Here is a 21,177-nt window from a genome sequence, read left to right as displayed (position 1 = left end):
GTGAGATATGAAAGTTGATGTGATCTCAAGTTGGGGTTGAAAAAGCAAATCTACTGTGGTGATTCTTTTATGCTGATGCTTTCGCACCCTTGGGGCAAGCACAGCTTTGCCTCTTGCTACACAGTTATCACTAGCGATTTATTTGCCAAAGTATTTCGTCAAGTAACCTTTGGACAGAGTGATGTTCTCAGTTAATTTTTATTTTTTAAGGGTACTGCAGACTGACTGGACTTGTACCCCGTAAGCCCCCTCTATGTGTACAGGCTGGACAGACAGGCTTTATTCAGTCTGAGAGATTAAATATCTCTGAAGTCTGTGAAGTCCCAACTGTGGTGGATGGCACAATGCTGAGCAACAAACCTTGCATGGTGACAGGCTGCTTAACCAGGCCACTGGTGTTCCATTTCTCATAAGAACCTTAACACTTCCATTTTAGCCAGGTCCCATTCCCAGCGTTGTGCTGGAACCTGATAATCCACCCATGGTATGCAGAAGCGGGGGGATCTGTAATAAAACCCAGATGAAACAGATTGACTGACACACAGGTCTCATTATTCACCATAAGGGGTGCTTAAGAACAGTATTTTTCGAGAAACTATTTTTTTCTAAAACAAAAAACTCTAATCTTTGAATTTCTCTCAAATGCAAGAGTAAAGCAGCAGCACTAAAATGCCTGTGCAATAAACAAACTAGCATAAAGTACTCTTGAAGCTCCTGTGAGGACTGGTTTTTCAGGCTCATTCCACTTCCACAGAGGCTGAGTCAATGCTATGTGGATTTCAGATGGATGGTGACACACCTGCCTTGAGCAAGGAGAAACCTGGAACAAGTCAGGCTTGGAAAAAACCAGCCAGTCTTCTCTTTTGATGATAGGAGCGCAGGAATATGACACCTCTGCAGCTCTGAGACTGGCTTTACTCTAGTGTGAGAAGTCTTACTGGATGCAAGAGCATTTACTGAGGTACCCAAAGGTCTTGTCAGCAGAGCATGTTTGGCTTTTGGTGGCAGAAGGGCTGTCATTCCCTAAGAAGGGAGGAAGTCCTCTCTACATAACTCCCAGAGAAGCCTGAGGCTGCTTCCTGTGTGTTACCAAGTTTCTTTTGGGACAGACTATGGCATATGAGACAATGTTGCCCTGTCTTCTGAAAGGCTTGGAGAAATTTTCTATTTTATGTAAAGCTCTGCAGTAAAACTATCCAAGGAAAGGAATGGAGCTGGAGTACACCACAGCTGTGCATTTAAAAATTGTGTTTTCTTTTGCCTTGTTGGTGGAATAAATGTTTCTGCAGGGCACAAGCATCAAGAAGAATTTGCTGAAAGTATTTAAAATGTTACTCTGCAGTTAACTACCTTGTTTCTTGTCTGGAGCAACTTCTGTACTGGAGCTGCTGGAACATAACTTGTGTGCCCCTGACACTTTTATGTAAAGGTTGTTTTCTCAGTGTGAACAGCTGATTAAAGTGATTGCAAAGCCTTGGTATAAATCTGATTACTTTAAATTTGTGTCTGCTTTGTGCCAGTAAAAACTTTGCAGGTGAGATAATGACCTCTTAAGCTTCTGGGTCTGTCTGCTCAGTGATCACAACAGGGATCTGATGATGCTGACACTTGGGCCTTCTCATCTAGCCTGCTTAAAAACAGTGCTGCAAAAGAATGAGCACAGGGGGCAGCTGATTTTTGCTAATTTGTTTGAGGTAGGGACTGAAGAATTTAGCAGTAAGTTGGTGTAGCATGTGTGCAAGGCTTTTTTCTCTCAGCAGCTGTCATGTCTCCTTATCTGTCTGCTGCCAGCTAAACCTTGTGTTGGTTCCATGTAGCTGTGACTCCCCCAGCTGTCAGTGGGCTCTGAAAGTCAGTCAGGTTGTGAAACTGGGTGCATCTGGTACAGGCAGAACTTCCAGGTCCTTCATATAGAGCTACTGCTGTCAAGAGAATGCAAAGTGGGAAGTCTGTCAGTCAGCAATGCTTCATATTTTGGTGGCAGGCAGTTTGTTTCCTATGCAATTTAAAAAATGGGAGGATGAGAGAAAATATTTGCAGAGCAGAGCTTTTGAGCAAATTTAGATCTCCATTTGAGGATCACCAGCCATTTTGAAGCTCTGGTAAAACTCAGGTTGTGGTTGTCCCACAAGCTCTTAATGTCACTGCTGGGATTGTTCCTTTTTTCTTCAACATACAGGGCTGGTAGAAACAAATTTTCCTTCTCACTTCATGCCCTAAATCTTTACTAAAAATATTTTTGAATTGCCATTATAACCTGAAATAGATGTTAGAGACCCAGCAAGGTCTGCAAGGGTATGAACTCCTTGGAGTGAATTGGTGAACTGTTAACCTTGGTGTAAATTGTAGCCAAGATGCAGAGGACAGAGGCATTGGCTTTTTGATGGCTGCATGTCATTGTGATTAAGTAGTATTAAGCTGCAGTTCTTTAGGTCACTGCTAGCAGTGTCCTCCTCTTTAATTACCCAAATCCTTCCTGAGTGAAGTGCTCTGGCGTGATACAAAGAGCTCAGTTTAGCTCTGCTCCTTTCTTTGGTGCTGATGAAAGCTCTATTACCATAGCTGAGGGGATGATGGATACTACAATTCCAGTGTGCTTTTCTTATTGTAAAGTACACTGGAATTATATGTCACAGTGAACACTTGGATGCAGCTTTGAACATAAGGCTGATCTCTCTTTCTCAGCAGGTGCTTGTCTGTTTGGATAGAGAGGTCTGAGCAGTCGTGCTGCATTTTCCTTGGGAGAACAGCAAAGGCCTGTTGGATTTGTCAGCCTGCATGATGCCAAGTTCACCTGGCTTTAACTTTTGTTGCTCTGACAAATGGAGAATTGGCTTGGTGACTGAGATGAAGTGCTGTGTGTCAGGGGCTTGGAGAGTTGCACAGGGGACACTGTTGTGTGACAAGCTCACTGCCTGCATGCATCTCTGCACAGACCTGAAGTGACAGCGTGCTTCCTGCTCACCCCCATGGTGGCATGTGAGAGGCAAATGACATCTGTTCCTGAACACCAGTCTGTCCTGCTGGCTGAAGGAAGGAACATGGATCTGCCCATCCTGTTCTGGCCCAGACTGCCTAGAGCTGACAGCCTGGTTGGAAGCCCTTGGCATTGTGTGAAGTATGCAGCTGAAGGAGAAGAGGGATTGAGACCATTCCTAACCCCTCTGAAATGCCAGGAGCAGCTCTTCCTGGCTTTTGTTGCTTTCCTACAAACTTAGCTGTGGCTTGGCTTTCCTGCTTTGTGGACAGCCCAAGCCACCATAGCTGACTTTCTTTCTCCTTGTCTTTGACACCAGGCTGGTGGTGGTGGCTTTGTGTGATGGTTGAATGTAGCATCACATTACATCCGCTTGTGGCCCTTCTGGAACTTTCTTTTGAGCACTGTTTTAGGGGTTTTTTTTCCACACAAAACACTGCTGTTCCCAAAGATAAGATGCAGCACAGCTCCCTCTCCAGCACTGGATGCTGAATTTGAGCTGCTGCTGGGCCACCTGTTCATCACAAGTGGTGTTTTTGAAGGAGAACTTGAAACCTGCCCAGCTTTGGGATTACTTGGAGCAGATACTCAGCTGTACTATTAATACTGTCTGTCTTAAGATCTCCAAACCTTGGCTTAGAGCCTTTCACTGGCCTTTCTTGACAGAATGGTTGTTACAAGGGCTAAAAGTGGGGGTATTACTAATAGGAGTTACACTATTGCTACAGAAAGGCAACAACTCTCGGAAAAAAAAGGAGTATTTGTGGGAAAAAAGTGTTCCTTGTGGCTTAGATCAGGGCCCTGCCCATTTAGAAGTGCTGGTCTGTGTATGACTGATCATGGGCACAGACCTTATGGCTGCTTTAAGGGAGCAGCTATCCAAATTCTTACTAATAGGAGCCTTAGTCCACTGTAAGCAATAACTAGCCCATGGATGAAGAGTGAAGACTTGAAGGAATGGTAGATGCCCACCTAGAGAAGACCATCATTGTACTGAACCTGAATGTGAACAGTGGTCTGCCAGAGATTAAATGTTGTATATTAACCTGAATGGAACTATGCTGTTTAACCTCAGAATTATTCTTTGGGAATATGATCAGATTTATTTGCCTTGGCATTTGCAGAGATGCTCTTTCACAGTGTAGCTTAGCTTTTGATTAAAGTGGAAGCACTCGTTGGACTGTGTAATTTCTGGGCTGTTTGTGTTTCAAGACATCCTTATCCACAGCTCTGTCTTAAAAAAAAAGAACAGCTCTCCCTCTTGCCTTCCTGAAAGATGTGTCTGACCATTTCCCTGGCACAAGAAAATCTTAAAGCTTGTGTGTGTGTGTATACCCAGACAAGCCATCCCACTGTTGTAAAGCTTTCCTCGGTGTTGTATTCACATGTGCTGTGGTTTAGACTTGTTTCCATCATGGCTTTGTAAAGGTTCATCACAAAACAAGTGTAACAGAGCTTCCTGGGAGTGCTTGGAAATTCACCCAGAGGATGGATGTCGACAGAATGACAACACTTGTTCATGTGCAGTTTAGTTTTGGAAAAACAGATACACAACTGGATAGCAAGACATTCAGTCAAGGCAGGCCTTGTCTTTGGAGTGTCTTTCTCAAGGGAAAAACAACCATGTGCTATGATAGAAAAGCTCTTTGGCAGTTCTGCACAGCTGTTCCCCATTTCAGTATTGACCTCAGCAGTCCAGGCAAGGAAAAACTCATGGTGGGAGATCCTGTGTAAGTCAGGCTCTAAGGTCTTGGTGACAGTGGGCAACAGGGATATGTACTTTGTGTGTCCAAGGTGTTATCCAGACCTCAAAATAGCATCTCAGCATCTGTGAATAAAAGGGGAATAGGTGAGAAAATTCTGGAGTCTGCTGATTGATCTCAGCACTGCAGCCATGATGAGGCAGGAGAAAACAGCATCCTTTTGTCTGCCTGGTTTATCCTAGGAAAAATACTGTTTGCTAAGTCATCCTGTCTAGTGGGAAAGCCTGTGTAAAGTGTCTCCCACCCAGGAAATCTATTTAGCATCTACTCTATTTCTGCACACTCTCCTCCGTCACCCAGGAATACGGGCCAGGTGGATGTGTCAGGTTCAACTCCTTGCAGACAGGAGCTGGCCCTGGATGCATGAAAGGTGATAACCTGGCCTCACCCCAGCTGGCTCTGCAGAGGAGAGGCTTGTACACATATGAACACATGGCAGAGCTGGTCTAAAAGTGATTGTACAGCTAATTCTCTGCAGTTTCTGGGAACCCCAAGAGAATTGAACACATACCCGTTGCAAGTTTTTTTCCCTCTGAAAGTGACAGCTGTCCAGGCTGGAGTGATCCCTCTTCTCACACACGGTGCGTTTGATTTCCACGTGAAGCATGTACTTCAGCCCTCTGACAATCTAGAGAAAACAGTTCCCTCCTTTAAAGTGAGGGCAGGGGAAAGAGATGCCCAAACTTTGGCTAGGAATCAGGTGCTACACCTGAGAACTGTGTGTCCACCTACACAGAGCCCTCCTGTGCAGCAGTGCTATAGGGGACAGCTTTAGCAGTCCTCAGGAAGATCAGGGGTGTTGTGTCTTGGATGTGCCATAGGAGGGTCAATTAGAAGATGGTTTGGAGGATCATCAGGTGTCTGCTCCTCTTACCTGTACCATGGCTTTATTTATCTGTGATTCCTTAAACAGAAAGAGGTCATTGGAGCTGTTGTTGTATCTGTAGACCCCAAAGCGAGCGGCCTTGCGGACCCCAGGGTTGTTGGTGTTCACTGGGACAGGGGAGCCAGGTCTTACAGTTGAGTGGGGTGATGGTACATTTGTAACTGAAACAGCACAAAATATCAGGGTAAAACACATCAGGGACATGAAAGGGTGGGACCTTCAGCCCTCTGAACCAATTCTAAACCCTTTTACTTGCCCAATGCATTTGTTCTTCAGAAGGCCTCTGCTCACATCTGTTGCAAAGTAATTTTTGTTTATATGTTTGAAATGGTGAAACACTGCTAGGAAATGAAGTGACATAAAGGGATGCTGCCAGAAGTGAAAACAGAGCTCAGAACAACTTAGAAGAAGCCAGAGTATCACAAATATTATTTAAATATCTCTGGTATAACTCCCCATTTATTGAAGGACTAACTTTTAATCTGCTTATAAAGATAGGTCATGTTGCTCAGAGTACAGTACAGTTTTGATAAAATATCAAACACTGACTTGAGAGTCCTGCTGCTCTTAATTTGCATATCTTATCTTACAGACATAAGTTTCTACCCCACACCCCACCCTTAAACCTTTGATGGCATCTTGAGGTTTTTATATTAGAAGGATTCAGATGTTAGAAAGAAATTCTTCACTGGAAGGGTGATAAGACACTGGTACATGTTTAAGCCCTGTAAGTTTTCAAGTCCAGGCTAGATGGGGCTTTGAGCAACCTGCTCCTGTGCAAGATGTCCCTGTCTGTGAAAGGGGATTGGAAGTAGATGGTCTTAAAGGCCCCTTCCAACCCAAAGAATTCTATGATTACCAAGGCCATGGAGTGGAGAAGCAAGGTGTGTAGGAAATGGAAACTGCAGAATTGGGGGTGGTTAACCCATGGCATTTCACATTAGATCATTTCACAGAACCATTCAATGTATGTTTTTACTTGCTTGGGTAGCTCTTTCTCCATGCACCGCTTATTTTTCAATCATTCAAAAGAAGCTTGAAGCTTACAGCTGATGTCATTATTTCACCTCTTTTTGCATTTCCCTTCCTCTCCATTTTCCCACTTCTGAAATCAAAGAAGAGGGAAAAATCTCCAGTCCTGCAGAAGGTGCCATCCAGCCACTGCTAATGCCAAGGCCTGCCAGTGCAGGTGATCCTGTGTGCATGCAGGCAGTGAGCCGGTGTGTGCTTGTGCACACAAATGTACACCCAGGGGTTGTACTAAATCTGCTGTGAAAGTCAAGCTTTTTATCACCTCTAGCTTTTTTCACAGATAGATCTCTCACCCACAGCCAGCTGCACAGAGCATAGGCTGTGTACTGAAGCCAGTTTGCACTGAGAAACCGAAGACAGCTTGATGATCCAGAGTCTATTAAAAGAAAAAAAAAAAAGAAACCAAACCAGAATTACATGCCATCATCAGCATGGAAGGTGACAAGAATTTATCTCACATGTTGCTTATGCACATCCTACTTAACACATGTCACATCCTTCTCACAGGTATTAATTGCTGCACCCATTTGTAGCATTGCTCAGGGATTTACACCTTGAACTGCAGTGGAGAGACTCAATTCCACATCCCTCCTCAACCCAAGGATGTACAAATCCATCTCTCTTCCTGACTGATACCCCAACGACCTTAATGACCCCATATTTTCTTGCAGGGGGAGCTGAGAGACCCAGGCCATGTGTTGGAGAGAAGCAGATGTTCTGCAGGTGGCTTTGTGTCTGGTGTGGAGGTGATGAGCTTTCCTGTGACATGCCTCTGATCTATGTTGGCACTGGGTGTGCAGCCAGCACTGGGCAAATGTTGTGGTGTTTTTTCACCCAATAGCCCAGAATCCGCTTGTAGGTTCCAAGACTGTTCTCTGTGGGATGGTGTTTTCCCACTGCAGCAAGGGTGGGATTCAAGAGTGACAGAAGCTTGTGACCATTCAGCCTCGGACCGAAGGTATTTCTCAGGCAAGCACATCTTACCCAGTGCTCAGCTCATGGGTGAAACTTTTCACAGGGGTTTGAGGCACTGGCATCCACAGGTGATTCAGGAGGACCATGCAGGACCTGTCTACAGGCAGAAATGAAGCTCAAGGCAGAGCAGAGCCTTGGTTTGCCCACAAGGCCAGCTATCCTCTCCCTCAGAAATGCCATGCTTTATCCTGTGCCGTCAATACCAACCCAACAGCTATAGGGACCAGCTTTTTCCTGAGCTCACCTCACAGCTGGGACATTCAGGACTGGACATTCCGGACTCTCATCCAGGCTGAGAGGAGGTTGCTGCCTTGGGCTCTTGCTGCTTCCCAGCACCTTGCTTGAATATCTGCTCTCACACCTTTTGGAAAGTCAGGCGTGGTAGTGGTGAGGGTGTTGACATCAGAAACTGTTTTTTGTAGAAGGGGGTGATAACCACAGCCTCTTTCAATCTTAACACAATGTCCTTTTGTGCCTTTTGAGAACCCTCAACACCTCTTGAGTCATGGTGACATCTTTTATAGGCGTGGGGTGAATGAGACTGGCTGAAATCACACTATGCAGATGGGAAGAAAACTATTCTGTGTATTATTCAAACCAAGAGTCAGAGTCCAAGAGCACTTGGTCCCAACTCTGGTGCCTGGGAGATCCAGCAGTGTCACACATGGCCAGGCCTCTGAAATGCATCACCTGGAGAGGTGAGCAGGCTGGACAGGTGTTGTAGACAGGTAGACTCAATACACCATGTGTTGTAAGCAGGGGATAGGTTATAGGTTATATTTTTTTCCCAGGTTTCACCAAGGGGTACTGGGCATTTTACCTCTTTCACCTGTTGCAACCTGGTGTTGAAAATTACTCATACCAGAGCAAAGTGGGTATAAAATCTACTGAGCCCTTATGGGAGATCTTCATCCAACCATTTTCCTCTGGGGAACTCTGATTTCTTAAGCCTAGGATTTGGTTTTCTTTGTATACTTTCATTCCCATTCAAGGTGGTCACTGCATGGCACCCACACTAGTCTGAAATCACTTTTACTGTTTGGAATAGTTTGCAGTACTATATTTCCAAACCCCAGAGACTCTCTGATATGAGGTACCTGTAATTCTGATTTTCTCTCTGCAGCCTTTGACTGTTTCATCCCTGATTTGGCTTGAGTGCCATTACCTAGAAATTTGAATTTGTGTAAGGTGATGCCCCATTCTAGACACAAGGCAGACTTGGCTCAGAGGGTCAAAGAGCAGTGCAGGGCTGTAGGCATACCAGCATTCCTGAAACATCCAGGCCTGCACAGAAGCAGAGGCACAGCATAACTTGGCCAGGCACCTACAATACTCGGAGGCCACAAATGTGTGATCTCATAATCTGAGCAGCCAACTCTTGCTGCTCTAGTGAGAGATGCTTAGGACCAGAGCATTCATATTCAGAGCCCATCCTTGCTCCTGGATTTCGAAATCTGAAGAGAGATGGAAAAGCCAGCCCTTTTCCTGCTCCTTCTGCTGGGCAATAGTAGGGTTAGACCTTTTTCTTGCTCAAAATTAACAGGCAACCAACTGTTATTAAGCAAACAAGGGCTATTCTTGCAGATATGAGTTGAAACTTGTATTAAGAGGCTCTCTCTTGTGCTTTCCTCCTTGAGGATTGCTTTGGGGACCTTGTTCCTGCAGTATGAGAGAACAATCCTGTGGATGCTCCCTCCTGGACTGCAGTGAAACAAATAAGCAGATTACAACAGGTTGATTTTTTTTTTTTTTTCCACCAGATGCTTTGAAAACCTCTTCCCCATTACTTCCTCCTTTAAATACTTCCTTCCTCTAACAAAGCTAGAGCTTTATCTTTACATTTAAGATATGGCAGAGTTCCTGCATGCCTCTGCAGCCCCCAAAGGAAACCACAGCAGAAACAAAAAGCTACTGGCTAACCAAACACCATCCCTGAGTTCTTTCTGTGTATGAGAACCAAAGTAATACTGAAATATATTCAGTAATACTGAACCAAAACCTTCAGAGAAAAACACTCATGTCTGCAGCTCCCATTCTAAAGATTTAAGGCCAGCTGCAATCAAGAGAGTTCCCTTGCTCAGCAAAGAAAGAAATGAAACAGGTTAATGCTTCATTAAAAGTCAGCTAATCGGCACTCAAGTGTCCATCTGTACTTAGCAGTCAGATTGTTACCCACAGTCTTTAGATTTAATAATCAAGGTCATGCAGAGTTTAAACACTGACAAATGAGTTAAAACCATAAATTGACTTTAAAACCCCTAAATGATATCCCTGGATAGCATGGATCACTACACAAGGAGAAAGTCTTTCGAGCAGTTGAGTTTTCAGCTGCAGCCTGAACCCTGCAGTGCTAAGCCAGCATGGGCAGCAGTCAGGGAAAGGCTGTTATTTACCAGAGCATTACGTAGCAGCACTCACTGAACCTAAAACACAAGGAAAACAGAGATTATTTTCCATTCTTACCACCTAAAGTCCCAGTGAAGCTCCAGAGTGCCAAACAGCAAAGTGCAGTGAAGCCACAGGCAAAGTTCACTGCCATCTCCACCACGTCAGAAGAGGAGCCTGACAGCCAGAAGAGTAACTGCCCTGCTTCCTGCCAGAGAAGAAGTTCCTCTGTGAATGCTCTTATTGGCTAGTGGGGAAGAAAAAACCACCCTAAAACCCCCTGAATCATCACAGCTCTGATGCAGACTTTGTCTCCTGCTGATGACCACATACCTTGAAGCCCAGCCACAAAGCTGTGGCTTCGTGATAGTAGCACCAGTCTTGCATGAGGCAGGGACTTTTGCTTTGTGATCCTCAAGTATTGGGCAGAAGCCTGGACAGATACATGTGATACAACACTGGAAAGGAGTGTGGGGGTGAGGAGAATTACAGTCATGTGCTTTAAGGATCATGGGGAAAATTCATACCTAACAAATTGGCAATGAGCCCTGGGGATGTGGCTCTTGGCTTGCATATGTGGTGTGGACACCTGACAGAGATGATGGGTCCAGTGTCTTGCTTCCCCTGAGGTGGAGATGTGGGGTTTGGGTGAGGGAGATGGGGAAGTTTTAGGGGTACTTACCTGAGGGGCCTGTGTGGAACAAAAACGGTAGGGAAAACATTTTGGATTTGGTGGTAGAGAAGAACATCACACCCTACATTTTAAAAGGTGTTATGATAGCAGGAAAGGCCTGCATTAGTGAGGATGAGTTTTTTTCTAGGCAATATCCAAAACGAATATAAACAGGGGGAGAGGGGTATTTTACCTCTCTGTGGCTTGCAGAGCTTTTCAGCTCTGTGATTGGATTCTCCAGTGTAAGTCCTTGGTTTCCAGAAGATCCTCTCTAGGCAGTGCTGGCCCGTACTGAGAAGCTTGAAAGATAAAACAGGGAAAGGGCTTCGTTTCCAGACTTTGTGGTGCAGCTGAAATAACCAGCTGACAGATTCAGGAGACTGGGAGATGAAGTGCTGTCTCACTGGAGGGCTGAGAGGGGTGGACCTTGCTCTGTGTGTGTGTGCATTTGTTTCAGGTGAGCAGGAAGGTGATGGCTGCCTTTCACTTGCCCCAGCAATGCTTCTTTTCAAGCAGAGGTCTCTTATGGCCTCAAATAAAGTCCTAATGCAGGGCACTGTGGGTGGTGTATAAGGGGCGGGAGGAAACTATTCTTAGTGTTTTGTTGTAGGAAGGGATTAGATAAATCCTCTTTTGAAATGTCCCACAGAGAAACAATGGGGCAAGCATGGTGTGTCACAGTGGTCATCAGTCCCTCTTGCATAAGCTGCTGAATCAGACTCCTAAGGCTATGGAAAACATTGACACAAAATGAGAAGAACTATTGTGAGGGGATTTTAATTACTCTCCCTCCTTTTTTTTTTTTTTTTTTTTTTGAGCTCACATGGTAGCCTGACCCATGACTGTGACACAGGCAGGGACTCCATCAGGTGTCTTCAGCTCCCCCCTTTCTCCTGAAGAGCTGTTCTCTACATTTGCTACCTCACTGACAGGTTCTGGAGAGTATCTTTCTAAGCCTATGGTCAACTCAGGTCCTCTAACGTGCAAGAAAGAGGTGGTTGGGACCCTGTAAGGCCCCAGAATTTGCTTGATGAGACACTTAAAAGGGCTTATGGGTTTTCATCCACTCCAAGATAGAGGCATGGGAGAAATACTAAAGGATATTCTCAAGGGGTTGAAACAGTAAAGATGCCCTTTTACTGGCATCTTTAGAAAACCAGCAAACTTTGACAAAATGTTTAGAGTACCCTGTAGCAGCCTTCAAGTACCTAAAGGGGGCCTAAAAGAGAACTGGGAGAGGGATTTTTTATATAGTGGCAGATCCACAGGAAATGACTTCAAACTGACAGAAGGCAGTTTTATATTAGATATTGGGAAGAAATTCTTTACTGTGAGGGTGGTGAGGCATTGGTACAGGTTGACCAGATACACTGTGAATGCTTCACTCCTGGAAGTGTTCAGGGCCAGGTCGGATGGGGCTTTGAGCAACCTGTCCTGGTAGAATGTGTCCTTGGCCATGGCAGGGGGGTCAGAACTGGGTGACCTTTGAAGTCCCTTTCATTCCAAACCATTGTATGATTCTATAATAAAGCCAGATGGCAATTTCAAAAAAACAGCATGTGTTTTTAGGTGACACATTTTTTCCTGTCTTCTTCCCTTGCCCTTCCTTTCCATAAAAATTGATTCTTTATAGCTCTCCCATATCAAATTTTCCTTTTTCCAGTGCCCCTTTTATGATTTTGTTGAGGAAGTTTCTCTAGTTCTTTACTCCTAGGAAGTAATAGAGGGCTCACTGATGAGCATTAGCATTAATAGGGCTGGTATTATGTTAAACCCACCCCCCCATTTCCCCAATAAGAGCCAAAAAGTATCAAACTCCTCTAAGGCCACAATGCACATATAGCTATCATTTCCCCTTGGGAAATTTTGTGTTGTGGAATAAACCAGTGGCTGGAGATTGTGACAGTTGTCCCTTTGCAAGGTGTCATTCCAAGTCATTCCAAGCAGATATCACTTCTTGGGATACTGTTCTGTGCCCTAAATCCATCTGCAAAACTGGAGCAGCATGATGTTTTGTCTGACATTCAACCCCAGAAAATGAATCAGATAGTCTTATCATTGAATCTTCCTGAGGGTCACTGGCAGGAATTTCATCCCCTTTCCCTGGAAAGCATATGTAGATCTCCTCTACACCAGCCCAGGGTATGTGGGGCACTTTGTGGAGTCTGTTTCACTCACTGAATTTCTCCGTGTGTGAGCAGGCTTCCTGAACAGGGAGAGGATGTGTAAGTGGGTACAGAAAGACTCAGAAATTATCCCAGAGTAAACAGAGCGTTTGCTTTAAGCAAATAGCTAGCCCTGGCTCAATCTAAATCAAAATTGTGATCCTTCTGCATTAAGATGGATTATATAGGTCTTGAAAGTCTTGCACACATTAAGAACCCTGGTGTTTGGTTTTTTTTTGGTCTGAATAAGGGATGTTTATCACAAACCTTGGGGTACCGAGTCTGCTTTGTTTTCTGCAAGGGAATTTGCAGGGTTGTTGCATTCTCACTGTTGGCCTGAGTTACAAGAGACTTTGGCAACAGTGCAACTCTGGGGACTTTTTAGATTAAAATTAAAAAAAACACAACCAAACTTCTATTATTCATAAATCAAGGATGTAATTATATCCTCCTTTGGATTGAAGAAGCAGAAAAGCTGCTGTATCTGATATTTGATTTTCATTTGGAAGATGAGGTGGACTTCATCATCACTTTTTGCTTCAGTTATTTAGGGCCAGACATTTGCCCCTGCAGCACAACCCAGCAGTTGCTACTATGCCTCCTGGAACAATGCCAGCAGGATCTGCAAGAGATCCTGTTGCAATTAAACTCTTGTAAATGCAGTCAGCATCTAGCCCTGTACCCACAATATTTAATTTTCAGTTGTGACTCCCTTTTTGTACTTCATGGATCAGTGGGGGACTGTAAAAAAAAACAATCTCATTAACTTTTGCAGGGAGTTGGAGGATGACTGGAGTGCGTTTGAATTGTGCATTCCAAGGTTTTAATTAAGACACATTTACCACTGTCAATAGTTGCATTTTTTTCCCCTTTAAATCTTTTTAATATTTTCCGGGCTTTCATCAGATCTCTAGGGCAGCAAATTTAGTTGGTGTTGCTTTAATGAAGGGTCTGAGCAAGATATTCCATAATGGAGATCTGCACTTTGGAAGGGCAAAATATGTTGAGGTCCAGAGAAAGGATAGTTCTAGGAAGAAGAACCAGGATAAAGAATCCACTTGAGGACTCAGCTGCTCCTCTACCTTCCTACAGCAGGAACACCTTTCCAGGCCAGCTTTTGTAAGTGGAAAACCACCCAGACAAGCCACAGGATACTCGAGCAGGGGTGTGGCTGAACAAGCTTGGTGAGGTACAAGGGGAAGGAGCATTCAGTTGGTGGTGGTCACATTTGGGAACATGTGTCCATATACTCAGTAACAAGAGGATGCATGAGAGAAATTGATGGGTTGGCTTCCAACCAGAGAATTTGTCTATTTGCCTTTCCTGCCAGGTGCTCTGTAACTCACCCACATTATCCTATGCCTCCACTGCATAAGAACTGCGACTTTTCAAGGGGATTGAGGCTTGTGTAGTTGCATCTGCTTTTTTTTGTTTTCCTACCTGCAATAACTTCTGAATTTCCATCCAATATGAAAGCAGTCTGTGAGGCTTGAGGATAATCTGGTTACCATACATTTCTAGAGGAGAGACATGAAGAAGAAATAACTTGGCTGAGGCAGGGGTACGGGACACAACAGTGTCATTATTTAGTTTTTCTGCCAGCAGCACTGTCAGCTACTGTGAGACATGGCTTATGAATTGCACAGCAGGGTACTGTAATATATATGTGAAGACCCCTCAATTTTTTACCTTGTGGCTGTTTTATTAATTTTGACATGAGCAAACTTGCCATCCCTTCGCCCTCCAACTGGAAAGTCCAGGTGCCTGGAAGCATCGGTTCAGCCAGCTGGCTGGGGTCCTGTTTGGAGACCAACCTGGTTAAATGGGTCTTATCACATTGGAAAGTGTCCCTTAGAGAAGCTGCAGAGGGTCAGAGCTGCTAAAAAGCCATCCAGATGGCCAAAGCAGGGGTAGCAGTGAGAGGCTGCCTCAGGATGGCAGCTGTCAAGGATCAGATGAACGCTGGGTTTTCAGTATTCGGGATCAGTCCTAACACAAGCCATGAAAAAGCAGGTGCAAGACACAGTAAGGCACTGGCACAGCAATGCAGGCCTGTGTCTGCAATGCAGTGTGTGCTGCAGGTCTCCCAGTGTGAGGGGAGAAAAATCTGCTCTCTAGCTGTGTTTGAAAATCCCTTCCACAACACGGTGGAATTCCTGTGCCTGGCAGGTAGCCAGCTATTCAGTGCTGGTGAGACTTGGATCTGACCAAGAAGCCCCAGCCTCCTTCTGTTGTGCTGTTTTCCCTTTCACCAGGGCTGCCAGCTCTTCCCTGGTTCTTCACATCCATGAGGAACAACCAACAGCTGATCTGAAGAAGGGCTGAGATGTGCTTTCATACACAGGTGGCAACGCTAGCATGTGCAAAATGCTCTCTGGGCTATGAAGATGGTGTTGGAGAATGGTGTCCTGTAGAGAGCAGAAAATCAGGTCCTAAATAAAATTTAAACCAAGCAGAACTGCATGCTTGCCACTGTTACCTTAGGGACATGTGGTGCCCAGGCTGAGGGCAGCAAATGAAATCCCTCCTCCATTCCCAGCCACTCTGCTTGTCCCTGTAGTTTTGTCAGAGGCTGAACAGCCACACAATTGTTACCTGCTGAAATCTATGCTGAATTACATGCTGAAAAATGTGGTTCTATAGCAAAAAAATTGAAGAATCAATCAGGGCTTAATGATTTTTCCCTGACTGCAACAAAGGCTGTTTCTCAGCAGTTGGAATCCCTGTCCTTCCACTCCCACTGAAAAGTTGAGGAAGTTTTTGATCACAAGCACAAAGTGAAAGCTTCAAAGCCCTTGTCTGCAGACAAAAGAGACTTCTCAAAAACAGCTCCACCTGTGAGGGCAGTTATGAGCAGCCCCTGCTTTGTCAGTGCCTATGAAGAAAACCAGGTAGTTAACAAGGATGGAATAGCTGTGCTTCAGTTTTATAAAAGGATACAGAAATGCCACTAAGCCTCCCTGCTTCAGAGCACTGTGTGAGCTGTGCAGTAGTGGTCAGGGAACAATGGGATGCCTTTTTACCTTGTCTCGAGGTCCAGTGAGATTTGTGCACTTCTCTTGGAATGAGCAAGTGCAGCTGGCTGTTGTAGACTGGCAGAATGGATTTAGCTTTGCTAGAGACACTGCTTGGGAATTTTCTGTAGAAGATGTTTTGTTGCAATGTCAAAATATATTGCTGTGAAATGAGCTCTCAGGTACCTTAGATTATTTTTTTTTTTTCTGTTTTCCATGAGCAATACACAGCCAGAGCAAGTGCGAGTGGTTTGGATTGTGCTACCATTAAACAGGGCTGCTGCAGTGCGTCAGGGGAGCTGTTCTAACACATGCTGTGTGCAGAGTATGGAAAAGGGTCAAGCTGTGTGTTAACTTTGATCTCCCCCTGGGGCTGTCTTGGTTTTCCAGCACATTTAGTAGTACCTCATTTTGCAGTATGTGCTCTAGGTGCAGCCAAGCTCCATCACGTCCCCCTGGGCCCATGACCAGAATTCTTGCTCTGGCTCAAAGATGTATCTTCTGTATAAGACTGGTGGAGTGGGAAGCTCTGTGTCAGTGTTGTTGCTCTGCAGTCCTTCAAATTGGCTTTTCTGGGCTGTGCCTGAGGGTAAAAGCTGAAAAGTAAGGAGTTATCTCTGGCAGTGGGAGCAGAGATGCAGGAGGGGAACAGACCTCTCTGAAGCTGACCCTCTCCAACCTCCCAAGCAGCTGCAGTGATCAGGTCTTCTCATTTATTTCTGTTTCTTCAGACTGCTGACCCCTCTGAGACAGCAGGTTATCAGAGTTTGAGCAGAGATCAGTGAGCAGCTCTCTCAGAAAGAGCTTTCCCCAAAGAATAGAATTGCTTTGTCACAAGCTGCTGGGAAAACCCATCACCAAGATGATGCAATGAGGTAAAGTGAGGCCCTGCAGGTTTTCTGTGTGAGATGGAAAGAGCTGGGAGAATTTAAAATGAACACTGAGGTGTGAGAAAAATTCACTGAACACTCAGGGAGGTTGTTCTTCTCCTCCTACTTGCTGGGCAGCCCAGCATCATCATGCAAGCACAATAATGAGACAGGGAAGAAGGGAATGGCAGACTTGGGACACTTCCACTTCCACCAAATAACTTGGGATACACACTCTCTTTTGTGGGCTGCTTACTTGTATGAAGGCATCATGCAGAAAGCCAAAGAACCAAGACATTTGCATGAAAACTTAGAGAAGCAGCTGTGCCACTGAAGAGCTGGGAACACTTTTTTCTTTCCTGTGGCAATAGACATTTCTTTGTAAACCATCAGGGTAGCAAGGAAAAGGTGGAGCTGAGATGAATTCAGAGCCTGTAAGCTACACCTCTGCTCTGAACTGGGCTGACATTCCAGGATGCTGTGTGTGCATTCCTCTTGAGGTTGATAAAAGTGGCCAGGAGACCTTGGACAGGACCTTGGAGCAGGCAGAGAATGGCATAGAAGGTGAGACATTTTTGGGATTCATTCAGAAGCAAAGGAGTTAATTTTCCTCCCCTGGCCTCCCAGGTGTGGAATGGGAACTGTATCTCTCAGAAAAATACTTGGAGCTGAGCTGAGGCGGGACTCCTGTTGACATTAATGCAGTTTCCATCCTAGCACTTCCTTTAGATGGAATTGGTGTCAAATGGTAAATCGCCTCCAATAGCTTGATGTGTCTGCCCAACCTCAGCTCTAGGACCACACTGCTAAACTCTGCAGACCTGTAAGAACTGCAGTCAGTAAAAAGAGGGCTTTGTCTTGATTTATAGGGTCTGTGACTTGTAAGTCAGCTCCTATTTGATTCTTTTTCATTGTCTGTCATATGTAGGTCAGTTTAAATGGGATAAGCAACAGAGTTCTGAATGCAAAGCTCTTGCATATATGTATTAAAAAACCATATTTTTCTTTGATTTGGATTTGTTTTGCTGTGCATTAACACAATCTACTAATGAGGAGGTTCTGGAAGTGAGTAACCAGCTGTCAGACTGGTGGGATGCCTTGTGTGGCAGTCCTGTCACACAGAGAACTCTCCAAAGGCCTGGAGGCTGTTATTAGCAGTTGCAGAAAGGGTGGACACATCAACAACTGCTGGTTGTAGTGACATTGGACAATGAAAACCTTCCCCCAGGTATATCCAGGCCATCTATAAATGTCTGTGTGACTGTGCCAGGGGCTGGAGTAAATGTATGCTGGGGATGGCAGTAACACCTATCTCTGACTCAGCTCATCCAGAAGGAGTGGAGCCAAGCCTTCTCCCATTCTGGTTGGGAAGACTGATGGGAGCCTGCCCGCTTGACTCAGGGAAGGCTGCAGGTCACTGCCACCAGCAATGGCCCAGGAAGGGAAAAGGGGCACAGGGGAAGACAGATGCTGGGCAACCACTGGCACCAGTTAGGAAGAATTATCTACCTGGTGGGTGTGGACTTGCCCTGGGAAAGGGGAACTGACTGGGGCACTGGGATCAGCCCGACCCTGGAATCAGCCAATCCATGCTCTGACAAGCAACAAATAGTCTTCCTATGGTCTGACCATTGGAGAAATGAGGAGGAAAGACCTTTCTCCACACTCAGCTGGGAAACCAAGCCAGGACCAGCTGCATCTGGAAGAATGCCTGTGCCAGGGCTCTGAGCATGAAGGATGAATGTTCCCCATGCCCATGCCTCCTGCCTGCTTTCTCCCCATATGAGGTCAGGGTCGGGGACCCTCCCCAGCTCCCCCTCTTTTGAAGTGTTTTGGCCCTTCAGTGTGAGCTGTGCTGCTGCAGCAGGAGCAGGGATGGTTTTGCATTCAAGGAGTTTTCCACACAGAGGGTCAGACTGCACAAACCCAGCTGCAAGGTAACCCTGAGACAATCTGAATGAAGCTGTGAGTAGGAATTGGGGAAATTGCTGATTTAGAGAAGTCAGAGGTTGGTTCCATGGGGCAGAGAGGATGCCACTGCTGGAGGAAAAATGGGAGCATGCCTCAGTCAAAAAGTCATTCTGACAGTTTTTGGAAAGTCAGGGAGGTTGAATGTGGATAAAGTGGGTGCAGATAAGCCCACAGGGAACGAAATTTGGAACCTGCTGTACCACTGCAGGTTGTAATAATGGGGCACGGTGTTCCTAGCAAGTTGGTCCATGCCTGTAAGAACATCCTGATCCTGCTGCTGCAGACCCTGGCCCCAAACCCCACATCAGCACAACATGATGGAGAATCTTGTGAACAGAGCCTCGGGCTCTTGAGTTCAGGAACAAATAGAGATGTCTTGAGGCACTTTTGGGGAGAGCAGGTTAAGCTGGTATTTAGGCAACCTGAGCTAAATACAGGCTTTCCATTAGGTATATAAAGAAGTTGTCCTATCTTTCCAGTTCCATAGATCCACAGCTCCTGAAGGATGCCTTTCTTCAAGACTTTGGCTTTGTACACAACATCAGGAGATGTTTCAGGATACAGTGGCACTGTGGTCAGAAGAGTAATAAGGATGACGGCAAATGCATGCTTCACGTACTGTCTGTGGCAAGGTGAGTGGTGTAGCTCTTCCCTGAGGATTGTTCTGGACTACACAAGCACCTACAGCAACATTCACAGGTTGCCCTCATGGAAATCAGAGTTCTCACTTGCCCCTGTATCAGCTAAATATATCTGTGTTCACAAAACACCTGAGTCTCTCTCCCTCTTAAAAGAACCCAGCCCAAAAAAAACCCCAAACAAACAAAAAAACAAACCCCAAAAATCCTGGAATTTTCACAAGAAGGCTGGTGGGGGACTTCCTGGCCATCCCACTCTGTTCCTATTGTAACAGTGGTGACATCCCTTTTTGCTCTAAATAGGAGCCAGATATTATCCTGAAATTAAAGAACTACAGAGCAGGAGGAGCAGCTTCAGGGCTGGGACCAGCTATATTGTGGTGTCTAAATGATGCTGCCAGCCTATTTAGTATGTCACAAAGAACCTGATGAAATGACTGCCCAGGGAGAAGAGGTGTTAGAGGGCTTCTTAATAGGAAAGGATGTAATACCCAGTGACTGGAAATTGAAGTCAGCAAGAATCAATGTAGAAATACAATGTAGATTTTCAAGAGAGAGAGAGCAATCAGCCTGATTGCCAAGGGACTGAGTTCTCCATCAGTGTGAGCCTTTAAATTAAAGGGAGATGCCTTTAACAGCCTGCCAGCACAATAGCAAGAGAATTCTGGGACTTCATGCAGGGGTATTAGATACAAGGGGACCAAGCAATCAGCCTGTGTGTGGCAAGTGTGGCATCTCCTCAGTGGTGCCTCTACGACAGAGGCTATTTCTGGTTGAATATGTCTGGAAGAGAAAGGATGAACAGGACTAAGGAAGTGAGGAAGCTGAGCACAAGGCTTTTCACAAATAAACCAAAGCCCTGCACATCAGTCTCCCTCAGAGTTGCATCCCTGGGTGAGTTGAGTGGGAGCAAGGGTTTCTACTCTTGAGACAGTCAGCGTATGTAAGATAATCTGTGCAAATTTTGGTTATGGACAGTTCTTCATTTTTCAAGGACATCATCTGGAAGCTGTTTCAGAACATCTTTTGTAAGCTATTTCATTGCCACTTCCTAACCAGGAAACTATTATAATTTTAGAGAAAAATGTACCTCATATTTCCACAGTAGTTAAATGTGGTTTTCTGAGAGTACAGTCAGAGGTAACCTGTGGGAACTATCATTTAAATTTTTCCAGCTTTTAGATGCTCTTAAAAAAAAAAAATACTTTAATAATATTGTATTAAAAGAATGTGTGTTGGAAGCTGTCATTAATCTGGGAATGGTCTGGGCTGAACAGTGTGGGAGCATCCTCTGCTTGCCTCACATTCCCATTACAGCACAGAACCCACAGGCAGAAAAGCTGATAAAAGCTGCAGTCATGCTTTTACACCAGGAACTTGATTTTTGCCTCCTGAACTGGAGGCACATATGCACCCTTGGAAGTACTTTTGGGCTTGATAACCTTGTCCATTTTTCAAGTGTGTTCCACATGAATTACACTCCACAGGCAAAGCAAAGGGCTCTGACCTGCAGCAAGGCTTGGTAGCCAGAGCTTGAGTGCACCAGTGGAAAGAGCATCAGTGTATTTTGATTAAACCTGTTGGTTGTAGAGGATAAAGTTTAACAGGAAGCATCTCTCTAATAGAATATTTAGAGCCTGGTGCTCTCATTTAATGCAGAGCTGTCTCTGCTCTTTTGCATTATACCCCTCGCTGTTGTTATCTGCACATGAGTGCTGTACCTAGAGGCCCTCTTCACATACAGCTTCAGATTTCAGATATTGTATGAGCTTGGCTGCCTCTTGGCTTCATCATTAAAGAGAAGTTTCTTTGCCCATTCCTTCTCCTCA

At 45.1% G+C, this 21,177-nt stretch overlaps 1 protein-coding gene across 2 annotated transcripts; it reads right to left on the bottom strand.

Annotated features, from left to right (window-relative positions):
• Positions 1-4,057: 4,057 nt before the first annotated feature.
• CST7 (cystatin F) lies at positions 4,058-12,184 on the bottom strand. 2 transcript variants are annotated; one of them, XM_058834523.1, is made up of 4 exons: positions 10,097-12,184; positions 5,615-5,787; positions 5,252-5,368; positions 4,058-4,805 (listed from the first exon to the last, which is right to left on the bottom strand). In XM_058834523.1, exons 1-4 carry the CDS (start codon positions 10,170-10,172, stop codon positions 4,713-4,715), a joined length of 459 nt encoding a protein of 152 aa, XP_058690506.1. In that variant the 5' UTR covers positions 10,173-12,184; the 3' UTR covers positions 4,058-4,712. The 2 variants fall into 2 exon arrangements, with proteins under 2 accessions (XP_058690506.1, XP_058690507.1); XM_058834524.1 differs by having other exon boundaries at positions 4,058-5,368; positions 10,097-10,260.
• Positions 12,185-21,177: the final 8,993 nt, after the last annotated feature.

Source organism: Poecile atricapillus, chromosome 3 (genome assembly GCF_030490865.1).
Source record: "Poecile atricapillus isolate bPoeAtr1 chromosome 3, bPoeAtr1.hap1, whole genome shotgun sequence".
NCBI lineage: Eukaryota > Metazoa > Chordata > Aves > Passeriformes > Paridae > Poecile > Poecile atricapillus.
Note: the sequence above shows the minus strand (reverse complement) of the source record. Positions and strands in the feature narration are given on the sequence as shown.